Below are 20,249 nucleotides of genomic sequence, written 5' to 3' on the forward strand. Positions count from 1 at the left end.
CAGATAGATTCCTGTACCAACTACCACAGCCAAGATACAGGATAGACAGTTCCATCACAAGAATTCTTTGTGCTACCCTTTTATAGGCAAAGTAACCCTTCCTGTCTCCTCCCTTCCAGCCTGGCCATTCTCCATCTCTAATTTTGTCATTTCAAGAATATTGTATAAGTGGAATCATATAGTATGTTACCTTTTGCAATTGGCTTTCTTCACTAAGCATAATTCCCTTGATATAAGTTGGGAGTTTTGTTTTTTTTTTTTTAAGATTTGCAAAAAGGATTGAATACCTTTCCCACTGGCTACCTGCTTGTTGTTGCCATTTAGCAGAGAAGGCAGGAATGAGCAGTAGAAAGGCAAAGGGTGATTCTGTTGATGGTTTTCTCTAAGGAAGACTGGCATGTGAAGTAGAGTATCCCAATACTCATTTTATTCTTAAGAGATTCTCAGAGGAGAAGTGGGAATTCCTTTTCGGATCAACGCATTTGTCCTTCAGCAGAAAACAGTCTTTTTAAAGGGCATGGTCCATCTCCATGATTATATTTTATACCCAAAGACCATTCTAGTCAGTTCCATCTTCCATCCTCCCTCTTTCTTTCCCCTCATTTTTTTTATCCTGACTGATTAAAAACATATTATTTTATAAACTAAGTTCTATATGAAATTTCCCCAAATTGATACTGTCTAACAAATAGAAATGGCAGTTTGACTAAAAATGGTTCTAACTTGAAATTACATGTGTTGAAGAGTTCTTGTTGTATCCATTGGCCTTACAGGAAATCATCATGGTAGTTCTGCCTCACTAATAGTCTTGTTTGATTTGTTTTGCCTCAAAAGTACATATAAAAAATATATAATTCATTTGAGTGATGTAAATGCCATCTCTTAGGAACTTTACTACATATTAGCTCTCATACCAAATCAGAGTCCTTATTACCAGTTTTCTTTTAGACAGGTGTGTACACAAAGTATCTTACATTTTAAGCTATAAATAACTCTTATTTTTAACCCATTGTTGGTGTGTCAAGGATCCTACAAGCAGAGGTTTTAAATGTATTTTATACTTAGGCTTAGCTTGGCTTCAAAGATGTAAAAAGGTCTTTCATTAATAAATATTTAAATAATAAGTACTTAATATTTTAAAGGAAACTAGCTCACATTTATAGAAATTGTCATACATTTACTGAGAGGAGCTACAATTAACATTATTTATCTGAATAAGCCCTGGAAGATTCTTACTATAGCATAGGAGCAATTAACTAATAACCAGCCCAGATATCCAGTTGTTTATCTGCATGATTGCTTTCAGGATTTCTTCTAAAGGAAATTATGGGAATCCAGTGTTTTTCTCCATCTTTCTTACAGTCCTAAGGTACACTTGACAAGCATACTGAGGCAGATTCATGGCTCTAGTCTACTAGCAAGCTTGTCTCATAGATATAAGCATAGGCCCAAGTTAAGACCAATCTGTTAATTGTCTATGTCTATTAACCTAGTCCATTTGAAAAGTAGGCCCAAACATATATGTTAATATGGTAACTTAGAATTAATTTTACTTTTCAAAATATCTTACTAAATGATAGCATTTATGTTAACTGGGGCATGTTGCTGACAGTAAAGATCCAGAGCCCAAATCAAAGATTGAGGTGTTTACGCATTTGAACTGTCTGCATGACCATAGCACTACCAAGAAACAATTATTATCCATTCCTGTTCTACCTACTATGCCACCCCTTCAATACAATGCCAGAATGCTGAAGCCCAGGTTTGAATCAGCTCTGACCTTTCTAGTCTGTACTTTCACTTGCATCTTGAAACTGAAAAAACTGAAAATTAGTCCACAGTTACTGACTACGTACTATGCGCCAAACACTGATATAGTAGGCACTGGATGTTTCAGGCAAGAGCTACTTTACTCAGCAGTGCAGTGTTGTGGGTTTGTTGCTGCTCTTTTCAATTTTGGACATAAGCTTCTTTCCTGAAGCAGTTTTACTATAAGACTTGATAAATTTTTAGACTTAAGTATTTACACAGTTACTGTTGGCAGTTGTCATTTTCTCCCCTTTCCCCACCCAAAAGGGTGATTACGTTTCCTCTGAGTAGAAGATTTTAAAATCTTACCCTGCTTTTTGTTCTCATTTTATACTTCCAAACCACTTTCAGACTCTACTGTGAGTTAACAAACTCAAACGTTTTCTGGAACTCGGCAGTTTCCTGAGTGTTTGAAGCAGGCCAGGGGGAGTTAGGAGGGTCTCTGTCAAACCGAAGATGCATAACCACCTATAAACATTGAAATGATATTTTTTAAACTTGGTTCAAACCTATTTAGAGGCTATGAGGTTCCAACGTTCTGAACATCTAGATAAATATGAGCTCTTTAGACCATTGATTTTTGAAATGTGAAAGTATAGTATCAGTTTATTGGCAACTGTGATGTGTGTTAGTTTTAAAATAGGAAATGCTGAAAATTTTGTGGCACGAGCCCAGACAGTTAAATTTATGGAGTGCGGTATGTGTGTCTTGTTTTGTCTTGCTTTGTTTTGGTTTGGTTTTCCTCTCACAGGCTTAAAAGCTTAAAAGCTTGTGAGAGGAAAAAAAGAAGAAAAAAAGAAATTGGGAATGTTCAAAGATAATTTCTTCAGCTGGACATCTAGAACAGAAGGTCTTAGGTTCAGTGAATCGCCTTCAAAGGATCCATGAATATCTTATAACTTCATTTTAAATGTTGTATTTCTATATTTCTGTGCTTAGTGTTTTTTTAATAAAAAGTAGACTTTGTTGATTTATTTTTATTTTATCTTTTTTTAGGGATGGGGTCTCATTCTGTCACCCAGGCTGGAGTGCAATGGCATGATCATTGCCCTGTATCCCCACAGCCTCAAACTCTGGGTGCAAGCAATCCTCCTGCCCCAGCCTCTAGAGTAGCTAGTACTATAGGCATATGGCGCCACACCTGGCATTTTTTTTTCTAAAATTTTTGTAGAGTCAGGGTCTCACTTTGTTGATCAGGCTGGTCTCGAACTCCTGGCCTCAAGCTATTCTCCTGCCTCAGTCTCCCAAAGTGCTGGGATTACAGCCATGAGCCACTGCACCTGGCCAACTTTATTTTTTAGAGCGGTTCTAGGTTCACAGCAAAATTGAGAAGGTGGCAGAGATTTCCCATTTACATTTTTCCCCCATGCACACATGGCCTTCCCTGTTATCAGCATTCCCCCACCAGAGCGGTATATTTATTACAATTGATATGCTTATTTGTCTACTTAAGAAAATCATTTATATTTCTTTGAAAGCCCATACTGATACAGTACTTGATGGCTTTAAATTTTTTTAATATTAATAGTTTATTAGGAATATCCTGAAATGATTGAGTACTCTTTGAATTAAATGTTACTCTATTTTAAAAGTAATACAGACTTAATGTAAAAATTAGAAAATGCAGGAATACACAAAGAAACTAAAGATGAAATAAGTACTGTTATATTTGGTACATACCTTTCAAGACTTTAGTTTGTACATATATATGTGTGAGATGTACACACCCATACTGTTGAAATATAAACAGAGTTCTGCTTTGTATTTTAGGTTTTTGAGCTGTCAGAAGCACTATTTATTTATTTATTTTGAGGTGGAGTTTTGCTCTTGTTGCCCAGGCTGGAGTGCAATGGTGCAATCTCGGCTCACTGCAACCTCCGCCTCTGGGGTTCAAGTAATTCTCCTGCCTCAGCCTCCCAGATAACTGGGATTACAAGCACGCACCACCATGCTCGGCTAATATTTTGTATTTTTATTAGAGACAGGGTTTCACTAGGTTGGCCAGTCTGATCTCAAACTCATGTCCTCAGGTGATCCACCTGCCTTGGCCTCGCGAAGTGCTGGGATTACAGGCGTGAGCCACATCGCGCCTGGCTAGCACTTTTATTCAATTCAAAGTTATAAACTTATACACTGCTGTACCAGAGAGACAAGAAACCAAGTTGCTGTAATAAAACATTTTGGCAACAAGAGTGTCCTGATCTCTTTATATGGAATGACAGGAAAACAAAGTAGAAAAATTTTGTCATTGAAGATAGAAAATATAGGATAGTTAAATGTAGTCTTAGTTACACCTTTTCTCAACCTGGTTAGTAAACAGGTTACTTGTTCAGCAATCCATGAATATTCTATATTTTATAGCCTCTTGGAGGACAGCAAAGGAATTTATAACACAAAAGTTGAATAAGCAAGATGTTTTTAGATCCAGGTAATTTAGTTTTTAGTTTTTGTTGATTTTTTTTTGTCAACCTTCTCACCAATCATAGTTTCTATGAAAAGCTGCTTCCCTTTTTAAAGGGAGCCTCACATTTCTTATTTTATATTTTTCTTTGTGTGTATTATTCAACTTAGACTGCCACAGCAAAATACAGCAGACAGGCAAAATACCATTGCCTTCTTGTTGTCCTCACCTGGAGGGCAGGAAGAGAGAGGGAGAGAGCACAGGAGCCGAGCTCTTTCTCTTCGTATAAGGCTGCTGTTGGACAGACGAGGTCCTCAGCCTTATGATCTCCCTTTAACCTTCATTACCCTGTCCTCCAGACACAGTCACTTTGGGAGTTCAGGCTTCAATACAGAGATTTTGGGGAGACGTGAGTCAGTACATAGCAAATAGGCATGTGTTCTTTTGTTCCCACAATACTGTTTTATACCTGGCTGCTTTCTCTCACTTAATATGTTGTGGCTGTCTTTTCATGTCAGATCATACAGGTCTTTATCTCATGTCGTTTAACGCTGCGTGGAGCTCCATTGTAAGGATATACTCTCATTTGTTTTCCCATTTCCATATTGATAGACATCAGGGAAAATCAAAAGTAGGCTTTGGTATCACCTTTACAGATCCTAAAGACTAAATCTATTTCCTTTCATGATTTTTAAATATAATTTGAGTAAAAACCCAATGGAAATTAATTTTAAGCTTAAAAAATTTTAAGAAGTAGTAAGTTCACATAATTTGCATTACTCTTAATTAGGAAGCTTGAATTTAATTATATTTTTTCTAGTTAAATACAAGTGGCTGAACTATTAGGGGCAGAATTTCTTGGACATTAATGACTGAAGAACCTTAAATATTCCATATAAGTTCATAAGGTAATATGTATTTGTTATTCATACATTAAGAGAAAGCCATGAGTAGTAATGTATCTGTGATGACTAAAATTCACATTGTGTTGCATAGATGTTAGGTTCCTTGCTTGAAGAACTGCTCATTACCGATTTGCTATAGGAAATAAATAAGGTGTTACTTTCGTAGAGCGTAATCATTCTTGCGGACTACTACTTGAACTCGTTCAAGTGGAACTCAAAAGTTTTTGGATCACTTCTTTACAGCAACGTGTTTTTATCAGATCTCTTCCTGTATTCAGCTATTTGGTATAACTTCATTCTAATTAGAAAAAGCAGCAAGAAATTTTTATTGGGCATATTGAAAGGGCTTTTCACCTGCAACATAGATTATTTTCTTTTATCTTTTAAAAAACTTTTAATTGAAATATGTAGATAGAATATGAAATCTACTTCCACTCCATCTAATATGAAATTCATTTGCATTACACTGAATCTAGAATTGTGTATATGCATTTTTATAGGGGAGATATTTTATAACTTTCAACAAAATTTTCAAATAATTTTCAAATTGGTGAGGTGCTGGAAGTGACACTGGCCATGGTGGTAAGTGAATATAGTAAATCAGTGACTGCTGTAATAGGCACCAATTTATTTATTATTGTAGTCTCTGACATCTTAAAGATTTTCTGGCATTTTTAGTAAGAAAAAAATTAGTAACTAAAAAGGAGAGCTTGGGTAACCTGGGATCTGGCACAGTTCAGACTGGTACAATGAGATTCTCTGTTCTTTACATATAAAGAGACTAGGCTAGATTGCCTTATCCCAGGGCACAGCTCTGGACTGGACCCAACTTTTAGTAAGATCTTACTTACTCTTTTAACAAAGGCCAGGAGTAATAGAAACAACACTTGTATTTCTGTGACTTACAGGGGAATACATAGATACGGTGTTTTTTTTAAAAATAACATTAAATTAATTACAACAGATAAAAATTAAACATTTGTGAAATATATTAACAATGGTATAAGCAAATATATATTGACTTGGAAATGTGAAGCCAGTAGATCTCAAACACTTTAATTCTCTTATCCCCCTTAGGGTTATCACTGAAGGTGAATTTATATCCTTTGTCCCATGTGTCCTAACTTACTCCGCCTAAAAAATATATGGTCATGCAGTTGGGACTAAAAGAGCTACTATTATTGATTCCTTCTTTAACCATGATAAAGTTCTTTAAAATTAAAGTTTCTTGGCCAGGCACGATGACTCACACCTGTAATCCCAGCACTTTGAGAGGCTAAAGTGGGCAAATCACTTGAGGTCAGGAGTTCAAGACCAGCCTGGCCAACATGGTGAAACTTCATCTCTACTAACACAAAAATTAGCCAGGCATGGTGGTGGGCATCTGTAATCCCAGCTATTTGGGAGGCTGAGGCAGGAGAATTGATTGAGCTCGGGAGGCAGAGGTTTCAGTGAGCCAAGATTGTGCCACTACACTCTAGCCTGGGTGACAGAGCAGAGACTGTCTCAAAAAATATATATATAGTTTCTTGTTAATTTGTCTAGGTTTTAATAATTGTCATAGGATAAAAACTTGTCTATAGTTTTTCTTTTAATTATATTTTTTAAGAAGTAAAGTATCAACTAACTTTTTTTTCTGTTTAGTGATGAGATCTTCAGTGCCAACATTTTTATTAATTTTTGGGTAAAAATGTATATAATAATAGTGATAACTTGCAAAAGTTCAATTCTGAACATTGTTGGAGTAATTAAATTTAAAAGCATAATGAATTGTTTTTCCTGCATTCATTTATTATGGCAAATATGTCTGACACACACACACACACACCTTAAATAATAGGCAATAAAATCAAATATCAAATTCCCGTTCTTTTTAAAAAAGTTTTATAGAATTTAAATAAAAACCACAATATGGCATTGGTAATAATTTAGGATGTGATTGAAATGAAAAGCCTTTGAGTCTTCTTTTTTACTTAAAAGATTTTTAGATTTATGTTAAAAGAATCATTGTCTTCTTACAGATAAATTTACGCCTCATTTTGGTAAGCGGAAAAACAAAAGAGTTCCTGTTTTCTCCTAATGATTCTGCTTCTGACATTGCAAAGCATGTATATGACAATTGGCCAATGGGTAAGTGATATTTTTTCCTTGAGTATGAATAATGTTGATTCTTTATTGCCGTACCTTGTCTCACAAACATTTTGAAACTATTATAAACATATAACATTTAAAAGAACAACCAAAAATTGGGAGTGTAAGTCTCAGATGTAGAAGATCATTGTATCCTTCCTTATCTTGCTCTTCAGCAGTCTCATTCCCAGATGGTAAAGGAGCCCAGGATGCAATGGCTCCTTTTGCCTTAGAACTGTTTTAATGTAAGTGAAAAAAAAAATTTTTTTTTTTTTGAGATGGAGTCTCGCTCTGTCGCCAGGCTGGAGTGCAGTGGTGCGATCTCAGCTCACTGCAACCTCTGCCTCCCGGACTCAAGTGATTCCCCTACCTCAGCCTCCTGAGTAGCGGGGACTACAGGTGCGTGCCACCACACCCATCTAATTTTTGTATTTTTCGTAGAAACGAGGTTTCACCGTGTTGGTCAGGATGGTCTCGATATCTTGACCTTGTGGTCTGCCCACCTTGGCCTCCCAACGTGCTGGGATTACAGACGGGAGCCACTGTGCCTGGCCAAAAAATATTTTTAATAAAGAAAAATGCATCCAGGAATGGTGGTTTTTACCTGTAATCCCAGCACTTTTGGAGGCCAAGGCAGGAGGATTGCTTGAAGCTAGGAGTTTGAGACTGACCAGCCTGTGTAACATAGCAAGATGTCATCCCTACTAAAAATTTAAAAATTAGCCAGGCATGGTGTAGTCCCAGCTACTTGGGAGGCTGAGGCAGGAGGATCACCTGTGGCCAGGAGTTTGAGGATGCCATGAGCAGTTATCACACCACTACATTCCTGCCTGAGCGACAGAGCAAGACCTTGTCTCAAAAAAAAAAAAAAAAAAAAACCACACACAAAATACTGAATATACACACACCTTCATATCAGTAAACCTATTTTTACCAAAACACAAAGTAAGAGGAAAGAGCAACATTTTTAACAGATAATATATTCTCTATGGTCTTCTCTAGATAGCCTATTTAAAATTAAGTTTGAAACAAAATTAACTTCTAATTCATGTCAGTTCTTGTGTTCTCTGAACTACTATAAGGTCAAGATGATTAATATCTGTCTGTGCTTTCCATTTTCAAGCCAGTAACCATAACAATCTTGGAAAATGTTCTTCCTTTCTCTGATTTTTTTTTTTTTTTTTAATATAATAAGACTGTGGGCTGGGTGTAGTGGCTCAGGTCTGTAATCCCAGCACTTTGGGAGGCTGAGGCAGGCAGATCACTTGAGATCAGGGAGTTCAAGACCAGCCTGGCCAACATGGTGAAACCCAGTCTCTACTAAAATTACAAAATTTAGCTGGGCGTGGTGGTGCACCCCTGTAATCCAAGCTACTCGGGAGGCTGAGGCAGAAGAATCTCTTGAACCTGAGAGAGAGAGCTTGCAGTGAGCTGAGATTATGCATCTGCACTCCCGCCTGGGTGACAGAGCGAGACTCCGTCTCAAAAAAAAAAAGAAAAAAATTACCTCCCTCAAGGGAATTGTTGGTTTGTTTTCTTCCTTTGAACTTCCCCAGTGTCATCTTGATCCTTATGTCATGTAGCATAGTGATACTAATTGTTTTCAGCTGATTTCACTTAATTTTTTTAGCAGAAGCAATTTGAACTTTTAAAGGACAAGACTTGTTTTGACAAAGAACATAGTATATGTACAAAATGAGTCAATTAGATCAGTGTTTCTCAGCCTTAAATAATATATGGAACTTTTCTAGAGGAAGATAATTCTTGTAGATCTCTAATTGCTGACGTAAATTATTTTTATTATAATGAGTATTTTAAAATATAGAAACATAAACCCAGTTAAAACTCTTTATTCTTGTTAACTCGTATGTATAATCATAAAACTAAAAAAGATTGATTCAGAAAATGCAAATATAACTCTCAAACCAATAACATTCAAATTAACAACATTAATGTGCTAGATGATGTATTTTTGCCAGAGCCAACTCACTGCTTACCCCATGAATAGTGTTGAATTTGCCATGCCTGTGTTCCTACATAGTGTTTGATGATCAAGTTATCTGTAGAGTCACCGTAAAACCTTGACTTATACAGTATAACAAATTGTTACTCAGTTTTCTCTTAGGTAGAATGCATCATTTACCTGTTAAGTGAACCTCTGTTCTTATCTCATTAGCCTCTTTGGTGCCAGTACAATCATAAATGTAATGCACACGTGAGTACTGAAAACCCCAGGCTGCGCTTGGTTATAAAATGACTATTTAAATCATCTGGACAGTCTCCTCCAGATTTCATTAAAATGAAAATACAGATTTTCCAGATTTTCATTAAAATGAAAATACAATTTAAAACTTCCTGAAGAGGACTTTTAGACCCTAAGGACATGTCTTTGTGGATTCATAGGCCTACATTTAAGAAATACTGATTTAGACAAATACTTTCAACTACTGGATCTTTCTTCGCATTAGTAACCAAGCGGCTGATTCCTAAATCAGAGAGATACTGAAGCTATAAAGGTCTTAGCTAAGAAGGCATTTCGGAAAAGCTAAAGAAGACTAAATTTGGGCTCTAAGAATATTGGCTATTCTTTATAGCCAGGCGGAAATAGATGACTATCAGAATGAAAAGCATTTTTAAATACCCAACAGTGATGTTATTCTAAGTGTGATACAAAAAGATTACCCTTACGAGATTTTTTTTGGGGGGGTGGTCATAGTAATAACTCTTGATATATGGATATTATAGATGAGATAACACAAAGCAGAAGAAGGGTAATCACTCTGAAATTTATTTGGGCAGTATCATCACTTAAGGTAAAACAAACACTTTTACTTTCATAATTACTTACTTAGATATTAAAATTAGTTTAAATTCAAGTATAGGTCTTTGCCATAAATAGTATCCCAAATGAACAAACCATCTACCAATACTGAAAATTGATTGTATCAGTGGATGTTCCTTTATTTTCAAAAAAAAGATTTTGATTCCCAGTATTTCCTCAAGTTGCCAAATCTACTCAGCGGTTTTAGACACTGCAAAGAATAGAGAAGTACTTTAATTTTTATTTTACATAAAATATTTAAATTAAAATTGTAAGTCTGTATTGTATCATATAATGTACTAAAAATCAGCAAATTACTTATTGATGCTAATAATAGATGTGTGGCAAATATTAAATCAATAGAAGAAAATACTTAATGCACTGTACTTGTTGAAGGAATTAGTTTTCCTTAGCATACCCTTATGCTGTTTAGTGGAAATATTACTAACAGGTGGAATAGTCAGACACATAGCTGTTATTGGGTCAAAGGTTCAAAAAAATCTGTTAAACTTAGGATATGTTAATAACACCTGAAATTCTTCATTTAAGCTATATTCTAAGGTTTCTCTAAATTTTAGATCCTTGGAGAGGGGAAGGGAGATAGCATATTACACCGGTGAAGTACGTGGAAATCGTGACACTCTGTATAAGATAATGAAACATGGGACTTCAGGTTTCTGCACCTCAAAAAAAAAAAAAATTCAAGTATTTTTAGAACATTAGTCTTTGTTTCCTGTGAATTAAACAATTACTGTAATTTACCTTTGTGTCTATGGAGCACTTCCATCTTGACCAGTAGTATTCTATTAAACAATAATTTTGGAAGTGATGAATTCAAAACAATTTGTACTATAGTGTTAGAGACTTATTTGATCTTTCTTCTGAAATAGGAGGGACCTGGGAGTAATGGGATCAGAAGGCAACAAAACCTTGCAGGAGGGAGAAGAGGGAAGAGACTAAAGGCATGGGTTGGGGGCAGGAAATGACTGGGATTTATTTCTCCTCTGCTCATTTCAGCTGTGCCTAAGTCACTTATAGGCAGTGGTTTTATCAAATTCATATTCATCATTTTGAATAGTCAAAAAAAAGGGCAAAAGAAAAATCTGTAATTACTTCCTTTCTCTTCTGTCACTCTTTCAGAATACTTTAAACTATTTTTTTTGTGTTGCCCATTATCTCTTTCTATAGGAAACAAAGACGTGAGAATTCTTGACAAAAAAGACAAAGAAATTCTCAGATCATTAATAAACTCAAGGCTTAAATTGTTACATCTACAAGCTCATGAAAATTACTAACCCTTTACCCTATCTTAACACTCGTGTCCTTAAACCTTTATTGTAATGGAGTAGCTTCCATCTTTTACTATTATATAAATTATAGGCTAAAGTTAAATAATCTTTTACCCATTCTACCTACCAGTTTGTCTTTTGATTTTCTTTCTGCGTACACTTTTCTAAGCTTTCATGTTTGTACAGTACCTCCTAATATATATTAGTTTTTCAGTTTCTTCCAAGTCTTCATTTTGGGTGAGGTGAACTAAAGTTGTATCTTCTCTAATGTTTACTAACTGACTTCAGATAGAAAATAAGATAATAAATCAACATTATCCAAAAGTAAACACAGTTTTTTTTGTTATTCTTAATATCAATATATTAACTGTTTTTTAGATATTTGTTAAACCTGCTGTTTTCTAGCCTTAAATGTACATTGTAACAGGTACAAATATTGGAACATTATAATACTATCTATTAATTACTGGTAGTTGAAATTAATTTTAAAATGGTATTTGTTTTTACTCGGTAGGTCTTTCCCAACTCATTTTTATTAATTTTAAACTTGGGGACTACGATTTGGTACATTTTAGTATTCTTTAAGAAGCAAAATGAGTCTTTTTGCAGCTCTTGCTACTTAAGAAGAATAAGCAAGAACCAGGGTTGCAGTGAATATATGAATAGTGCCTGTTTCTAATAGTAGGAAGCTCCAAGGGCATTCTTTGTACTCTAACTGATTTGAATCTGAATTTTTAAAACAATATAGTAGTACGTTAATTACGTGTTAGAATATACCTAACCAGTTCACTGGATTCTTTTCAGACTGGGAAGAAGAGCAGGTCAGCAGTCCAAATATTCTACGACTTATTTATCAAGGACGATTTCTACATGGAAATGTCACATTAGGAGGTAACAGCCACCTTTGTAATGGGATTTCATGTCTGTCTCATGGTAGCAGGATTCCTTTGTTTTAAATGCTAATGTCTTTGAATTTACTAAAAAAAAAAGACAAATTCAAACTATGAATTCTGCCTACTTCTGGTATGCCTACTCCTTCACATTGTGTATTCTGTTAAATTTAATTTTAGGACTGTAATAAGTGTCTACTACCTTGTGAAATAAACTCTATCCCAGTATAGATAGAATTCTATACCTACTATTTTTTAAATGTAATGTTATTATATTTCCAAATAATGTAATTCAAATATAGTATTTTAAACTTAAGACTGGACACACAAACTAGGAAAAATTTATGGTAGTTTTTAAATATATGAAGGGATGTTTTCGGGTGTTCCTACCTGATATAGTTGCTAATCATGTGAGAATAAAGTAAGTGACTGACATTAGAGCAGCATTTTAGCGTAATAGTTGAAAGAAAAGATTTTGGAACTAGACTAAGTTGTATTAGCTGCACTTCTTACTGGCTGTGTAAACCTTGGGCAAGTGACTTAACCAACCTGTGTTCCAGTTTCCTCATCAGTAAAATGGAATTACAATAGTGCCTACCTCAGAGGTTAAAAAGGGTAAATTACTTTATATATTGAAAGTGCTTACATGCATGGCACATAGTAAACACCCTAATTGTTAGCTATTATTATTCTTTATATATGATTGGCGAAATGTAGCTCAATAGTGCCCCCTTATGGGATACATTTTCTACCATCAACAGGATTTGTTCAGTTTTGAAAATAGATATTTCAAATATATTCAGATAATTGGAAATGTATAGGCAAATTAAAAGATCTATCTAAATATATATTTCATTAAATATAGTCTGACTTTTTCCTCTAAACCTAATATTTAATCTGCTTTTCCTTAAAGGTAGAATGTTTGCATTCACTCATTTAGCATGTATTTATTAAATTCTTATGTGCCAGCACTGTGCTGAGCACTTGGGAATACAGGATTGAATAAGACAGAAGCTCTCCCTTCAGGTTGCTCTAGTATTACATAGGACAAACAGATAAAATGCACTGGTAAAAATCCTGGGCAAGAAGGGCTAAAGTAGATGAATGCAAATGATTTTATGACAATGTCAAGTGAGTAAAACATTTCAGGCTATAATCTCACGCTGAGTTTCACTAGTAGTTTTATAACTGGTCTAAAAAATGCTTCTATCTACTAAGCTATCTGGCCTTTAAAATAGAGCTTTTTTGATTTGTAGCTTTTTTTATAGCTTTTGTATAAATAGGTGGACCAACTCTTAATGCTCTTTCTGTAAGAATTGACTATTAGTTCCCGGGCTATATTGTACATTCATTAAGCATGGGACCATGTTCTGGTCTTTTTAAAATTATGGCTCATACAAGATCTTACATGAATTAAAAATTGGTCAATGATGGTTGAATTTAATCTATTGATTATATGAGTGAACCTTGAAATACTCCATTTCCCTTTTGAGCATTGATCTATGTGAGCAATTTCCCACCAACTCCATTCCTTAATTATCTTTTCTGTTGTGACCTCAGAGTTTGAACTTCATATTAAAGCTCATAGAACTTGTGTTAAAAATCAAAATTATTGATTCATTCCCACTAAAGTATAATTTTTTACCAGTATTTTTTTGAAATTGTTTTAGAATAATTAACAGATTGACTTATATAATTATCATTGTCATTCTGTATTGCTGTCCTTCTTTTCAAAAACAATAAACTATCTCCAGCGTAGAAGCATGGCCTGGACCTCCGCATTAATAATGATAACTGGATGTTTGAGCAAGTTTGGATAACGATAATCAACTATTTGTCTTTTGGGTCTCAGTTTTTCTTTTTAGCATCCCTGTGTTCTTCAATGTGAATAATAAAGAAGATAGTGCACAGGGGAATGCAACCATCTTTAAATATTTGAGTGGCCTGTGTGGTAGAAGGCTTTGTGTGGCCCTAGAACTTGCTCTGTGTAGCCCTGTGAATTAGACTTAGGATCAATAACTGGAAATCAAAAACAGTTTTCTATTCAATATAGGAAAGAATATGTGAATACATTGAACTACCTAAAGAAAGACTAGACTGCCAGGGAAAGTTAGTGAGATCTTTGTTATAGGTGGCGGTCAAGCAGTGGATGACCACGAAGTAGTGGGTATACAGCCATGAGTGGAATTCAGCCATTATGTGGACAGTGAAAGTAGGAAGCCAGGGCATGCTCTGCCATTCTTGAAATTTTCTGGTTCAGTTAAGTTTCAGGTTGAAATGTTCAGTTATCAAATGTCCTAAAACATAGCCCTGAATCCCCCTTTATGAACTAGAACCTTTATATAGTCATACAGAGTTTAATTTCATTAAAGGAAAAGTGTGACAGCAGCCTTGTTAATCAGAGGGTGAAGAAGATAATCAGCTAAAGCTTTGGCATTCATTATGGCCCAGATTTGCATTTCCCAAAATGTGGTTCTGAAATAATGAGCATGAGGCTCATCTAGGATACTTATTTTAAAATACAGATTTCTGCATGCCCTCTCTCCCCAACCCGTATCTCCTGATTTTACTAAAGAATTGAATTCCTGGGTGATTTTTATGTACCCTAAAGGTTGAAAACCTCTACTCTGGATATTGTACTATGTCATAGGAGAAAGCAGAAGCGTCCACAGTGAAAGGAAGAGAACGCATTTTAGATTCTGGCATTCCTCTTCTTTCACATTTTTAAATGTTACTAACATCAATACCTACTATTTCTAGTTAAAATTCAGATGAAGAAGAAAAAATAATAGCTCCCACACATTACATTTGTAACTTCAAATGGTGAGCCTCTCGGGAACTTTCCAGGCCTGTCTGGCATTTTTTCACATTTATATCTCAGTTCACCTACCTTTTTTCTCAGATTCATTTTCCTTGCTATCTCAAAACGATGATGGTAGTATATACTGAATGCTTTCTTTGTGCCAAGCTCTGGGCAAAGCACTTTGCTTGGATTGTTTGATTTAATGGACACAGCTACAAAGGGCATGTAATGGAATTAGTACCTCCGGTTTAGTTGAGGAAACAGAAGCTTAGAGGGTAAGTAACTTGCTGAGAGTTACACAGTTGGAAGCAGCAGAGATGAAAATTTTTAATCCAGGTCTGTCTTACTAGAGCCCGGAAGACGGGTATGAGAGTGATACACAGCCTGGTATGTGCGCATTTTAAGTTCAGTTCAAGGTTTGAAGGTATGAGAATGATATACAGCCTCGTATGTGTGCATTTTAAGTTCAGTTCAAGGTTTGAAATGTTGATCAGGCTTTCCCAAAGATTTAGTGAAATTTTTCATAACATAAAGTCGTATTTACATTTTAATTTAAGTCAGGCCTAGGAAGTTATTCTAAAAGCCTCCTTTTTTTCGTCATGTATTTATGGGCCATCGTGCTTCATTTGAACATCAGAGGTTAAGTAGACCAAATAATGGCTGGCCAACTTTAAATAAGATGGGAACTCACCTTTAACATATGAAATAGTACCAGTGTTGAAGATAATTAGGATTCTTTTTAAAATCTGCATGGTAACCATCATCCTATAGAGCAAGTTTTAAAACAGGGAGCTGGAGGGTCATTATTGCTAAGTAATGATCTTTGGCCTTACTTCAGTTTGTAGTTTTTGAAGACAGGGTAATTTGAGGTGTCAGAACTAAAACATGACAACTATAGAAACAGTTCTAGAAGCTAAATATACCAGCTGCTTCTAATTTTATACCCAGAGTAACAAAGGGATTTACCATGAAACTCAGTGTTTGTATTTGCCTTAGTGGACATGGGTGTGTATTCTATGCCTGAGATATTTCATGATAAAATTTATTAAATTTATGAGTGAAAACATGTTATAAAGACTTGATTAGGAAACAGTGATTATTGATAACGCCAAGACAGTGATTATTTTAACCTAATCTTTTTAAGAAAATTCTTTTGTAATGGACGAATACAGGGATGAGAATAAATGTTTAAAATCAAGTTTGTTTCTTGCATTTCTACATCATAGTAGCCTGTTCAGTGCAGTAATTTTATTAGACAATTGACAGGTAATTAGATTTAGAAATGAATATCTCTTAATCTAAACTTTTACCTAATATAGAAAGTATTTTTTTTTTTTAATTTAATCCTTGTCCTCTAAAGGTAGCCTCTGATATTAACCAATTACATATTTTTTCTTTTATCATTTCTTAAATAATATGGATAAATGTGTCAAGCAAATGGCTATATAACTGCAAAAAATTTTTAAATTTTAAATGTTATTTCTGATAATATTAATCTAATTTTGTGAAGGTACTCTGAGTTAAGAGTTCAATCTGTTAAAGAAGTCAAAAAAAGTAATCAATTTTTAAAATGGTTTTAAATCTGGATAGTGAGTTTAATAGGTCGATATATGTGTAACTAATCGTCTTTTGCTTTTCACGTAGCATTAAAACTTCCTTTTGGCAAAACAACAGTGATGCATTTGGTGGCCAGAGAGACATTGCCAGAGCCAAACTCTCAAGGTAAGCCATGAGCTGGAAAAGTGTCTCAGTTGAGGCACGAAGACAGGCATTCAGAAATGCTGGGTTTTTCTTGGAAATTCTGAGGGAAAGGAAGTTTGCATAGTTTATGAATACAGATTGTCAAACAAATAACCAGACATTTTTGAAACATGCTAAAATTAAAAGAACATTTATTACAGCTTCTTAATTTTGAAAAATGCAAACATTTTTAAAAACCCAAAACTACTTCTTCCTATACTTGATTGCCTAGCCCCTTTTCCCCTCCAGTTCTAGAGTTTTTATCAACGAGGCCCTTCTTCTTCTTCCCTAGGTCAGAGGAATCGTGAGAAGACTGGAGAGAGTAATTGTTGTGTAATCCTGTAAATGCTGTCTGCCTAGTGTGATGTGATATAGTCTTTGTCTTTCATGCTGCTGGGACAGAAAAGACCCGACATTGCTTCAGAAACCGTTCAGAACAGTCTGCCTGTAAACCCATGGAACTGAATTACCACATGAACACTGTCATCTTTTCTCATGAAAGTAAAAAGAACCAAGAACATTTTTCACTCTGATTTTTTATTTCTCATATTTTTATGTTGAGCCGTTTTAAAACATAATGGTTTTTGAATGTCAGTCTCCAGGGGAAAAGTTAACAAGTTATCTTTCGTAGCAGAAACCATTTTGCTGCCACAAAATTTTCATCATCAGAACTAATAAATCAAGTGTTCCAAATACAATTTGCACTAAAAAGATTGGCATTATTTTCCTCATCAGCAGAATTTATAACAGTTTATGGTACCTAGAAATACTTATATATACAATTCCACACTGGAAGACACTCAGCAATTAATGAAGTTAATTACTGGGCCAACTTGAGAGGAAAAAATGGAAAAGAAACAAAAATGTTGGGTGAATTCTACCAAAGTCAGCCGTGGTGGCTGCACTGGCACAGAATACTAAACTGAGTGTGACTATTTTCACTGCAACAAATGAAAAAACAAAATGTGCCTGTTTAAAGCACTCAGTAGAGGGCTGATGAAACTGATTTTTTTTCCTTTAAGACATGCACTCTTGAGTCCTACAGTAACTGAGTGCTTGTTTAGACAGCACAAGAAGGGGTGAGAGTGCGTCTCCTAGCCTTAATGTGGGAGGGTAATTCCAGTCACTCATCGGCTTTCATTATTGTGCAGAAATATTAGAAAACCTCATTGATCAATTTTATGTATTTGAGTATCAGTGAATTGAAATTTTCCATAATTATCATTAATTTGTACCACATCCAGTGTCATTCTCACTCCTTAGAGAGTTCAGATGAATTCTTAAAATTAAAAAAAAAAAACTCCGTAGTACTAATTTTGTTTCTTTATATAGTTTGCATTTGATATTAGTGCTTGCAATTGTATTAAAGTCAAAAGCTGATTTTTATGGCATACACAATTAAGAATGCCACTTTTTCTTTTATTTCATACCAATAATTTAAAGATTGATATGCTAAAAACAATTTGCACAGCACTAAAGCATGAGCTAGTTTCATCTAAACCTGTAAAAATATGAAAGATTTTATATTTTTTCACTTGGAAGAAATTCTTCCTGGGTGAAATTACAAATATGTGTAGAATATATTTAATAAAAGACTTATAAAATACCTAACTATAGGACTTAAAATATAGATTGGCTTGTAGTATATAGAACAATATTCCATATGAATAAGTTTAGCCTTTATAAAAATGAAGTTGCAGGCTGACATTACATTCTGTACTTACTAAGTGTCAACAGCCCTTAAAAACATTAAATGTAAATGGTTTCAAATGGTCAGCGTTGTTTAAATGTAATCAGGTTATTTTATTCATTGTTAATGCTTTGATGAAAAGGCTTTATATGCAGTAGATTTACGAAAATACTGTTCATACTGATCAGAATTAAATTTGTATAGAGCAGAGTTTTAAAACGAATGTAAATAGCACTAAACATTTTCTTTCTACAACCTGTACTTATAGATTCTTCCTGTAAACTAAATAAAAAAAAAATCATAGTGCATTTTGGTGGTAATTTTAAAGGTCTTGATAAGGTCAATAATTGTTTAAGCACTGTCTCATTCATGTTTTCTACTTTTATTTCTTAAGCTTTTAAAATTCATTTAATTAATATTCTGTTGTTGGTTTGGGGAGTATTCCCAATGTATCTTTGATATTTAACCTGGTTAATTTGTATACAGTCACAACAACGGATAGAATTATGTAGTCTCTGTTATCACTAAAATGTTATATTCAAGAGATGTTAAATATATGCTTTGTTGACTAGCTGAAATGTGAATTCTGTTAGTGTTGACTAAAGAATCTGGTAGTTGCTTAATTGGGCAATTAAAACAATTTATGGCTCTATTCTTTTGTAAAACAAACTACTGGTAATTATTTTTAATACCTATTTTCATTCTAATTACTCTTTTTTTAAGTTAAAGACTATCAGTTAATTAAGATTGAGTTTTTATGATGGTTAAAAATCTCTATTGGTTTTTCAGTATATTTTTCTGTGTGTTCTCAGATTATATATTTCAACCAATTTAGAGTTTGCTAAGTGAGATAAACTGGTTCACTAGTAGAGAAAGAATTATGTCGCTTAATACCTAATATCATAGTTGTACAACATGAAAAAAAAATAAAAAGTAGCAGTAAAAGTATATACTGAAAACACCAAAAATTTAGATGCCTTAATAGTATATACGTGAAAATACTCAGCTGCCCCTTTAAAAATAATTCCTTGGACTGCCTGGTGGTTAAAATACGATTCCTCATATCCAAGCCTGCTTTTGAAGATCCCTCTGCCAAAAATACAGCTTGCTTATCTAAAGGTGAGAGCCTCATAGATCCAGTAATGTACATAAAGCCTGAATGATGAGCCTATCGCTGGTGTCTCACTCATCTCTTTTATCTAAATTGTCCTGAACTTTGTTAAGTGTTCGGACGAGGCCAAGCTTTTCTTTATTAAAACCTTAGCATGTCTCCCTGATCTGAACTATTTGCTTTCTCTTCAAGATAAGTTGTGTTTTGCCATGAAAAAATACAGTATCTAACATTACCATTCACATTAAATGAAGTTTCCTCATAACATCTATCTTTAGTTTATGAAGTCATCGTGACCAATGTTACAGTAATTTCTGTTAGCTGATTGTGGTAAACAATGTTTAATGTGAAAAGAAATTAAAACTTCATCTATTGTAGAATAAGTCTCTAAAATGACTTCCATTCATAATTCTGGTATATTTGCCTATTCTTTATTTCACTACTGTTTTTGTCTTCTTTTCTTTCTTCAGTTTATGATACTCTTCAGTAAAATTCAACATTGGGCCAGCCTTTACTCTGCTGTGGTTTAGCAAAATCAAAGAGAAGTATCAGCCAAAATTTAATATGCCTTCATATCGTTTTTATTGGTAACTTTTGCGAGCATTCCACTTTTTTTTCCATTTGTGTGTTGTAATATGGTCACTTGTTAGCCAAATGGAG

At 34.4% G+C, this 20,249-nt stretch overlaps 1 protein-coding gene across 2 annotated transcripts in view; it reads left to right on the forward strand.

The window, feature by feature from the left end:
* The window catches only part of UBL3 (ubiquitin like 3), an 80,519-nt gene extending 60,550 nt beyond the window's left edge, over positions 1-19,969 (forward strand). For both annotated transcript variants that reach the window (XR_002730990.2, XM_023208754.1), the window contains exons 2-5: positions 7,137-7,245; positions 12,160-12,246; positions 16,693-16,770; positions 17,081-19,969. Coding sequence is in view for 1 of the 2 variants with exons in the window: in XM_023208754.1 (XP_023064522.1) it covers positions 7,137-7,245; positions 12,160-12,246; positions 16,693-16,770; positions 17,081-17,133 (327 nt within the window). In the remaining variant the exon portion in view is untranslated. The remainder of the gene's footprint in view (positions 1-7,136; positions 7,246-12,159; positions 12,247-16,692; positions 16,771-17,080) is intronic.
* Positions 19,970-20,249: the final 280 nt, after the last annotated feature.

The sequence above is a fragment of the Piliocolobus tephrosceles genome, chromosome X, assembly GCF_002776525.5.
Source record: "Piliocolobus tephrosceles isolate RC106 chromosome X, ASM277652v3, whole genome shotgun sequence".
In the NCBI taxonomy this organism is placed as follows: domain Eukaryota; kingdom Metazoa; phylum Chordata; class Mammalia; order Primates; family Cercopithecidae; genus Piliocolobus; species Piliocolobus tephrosceles.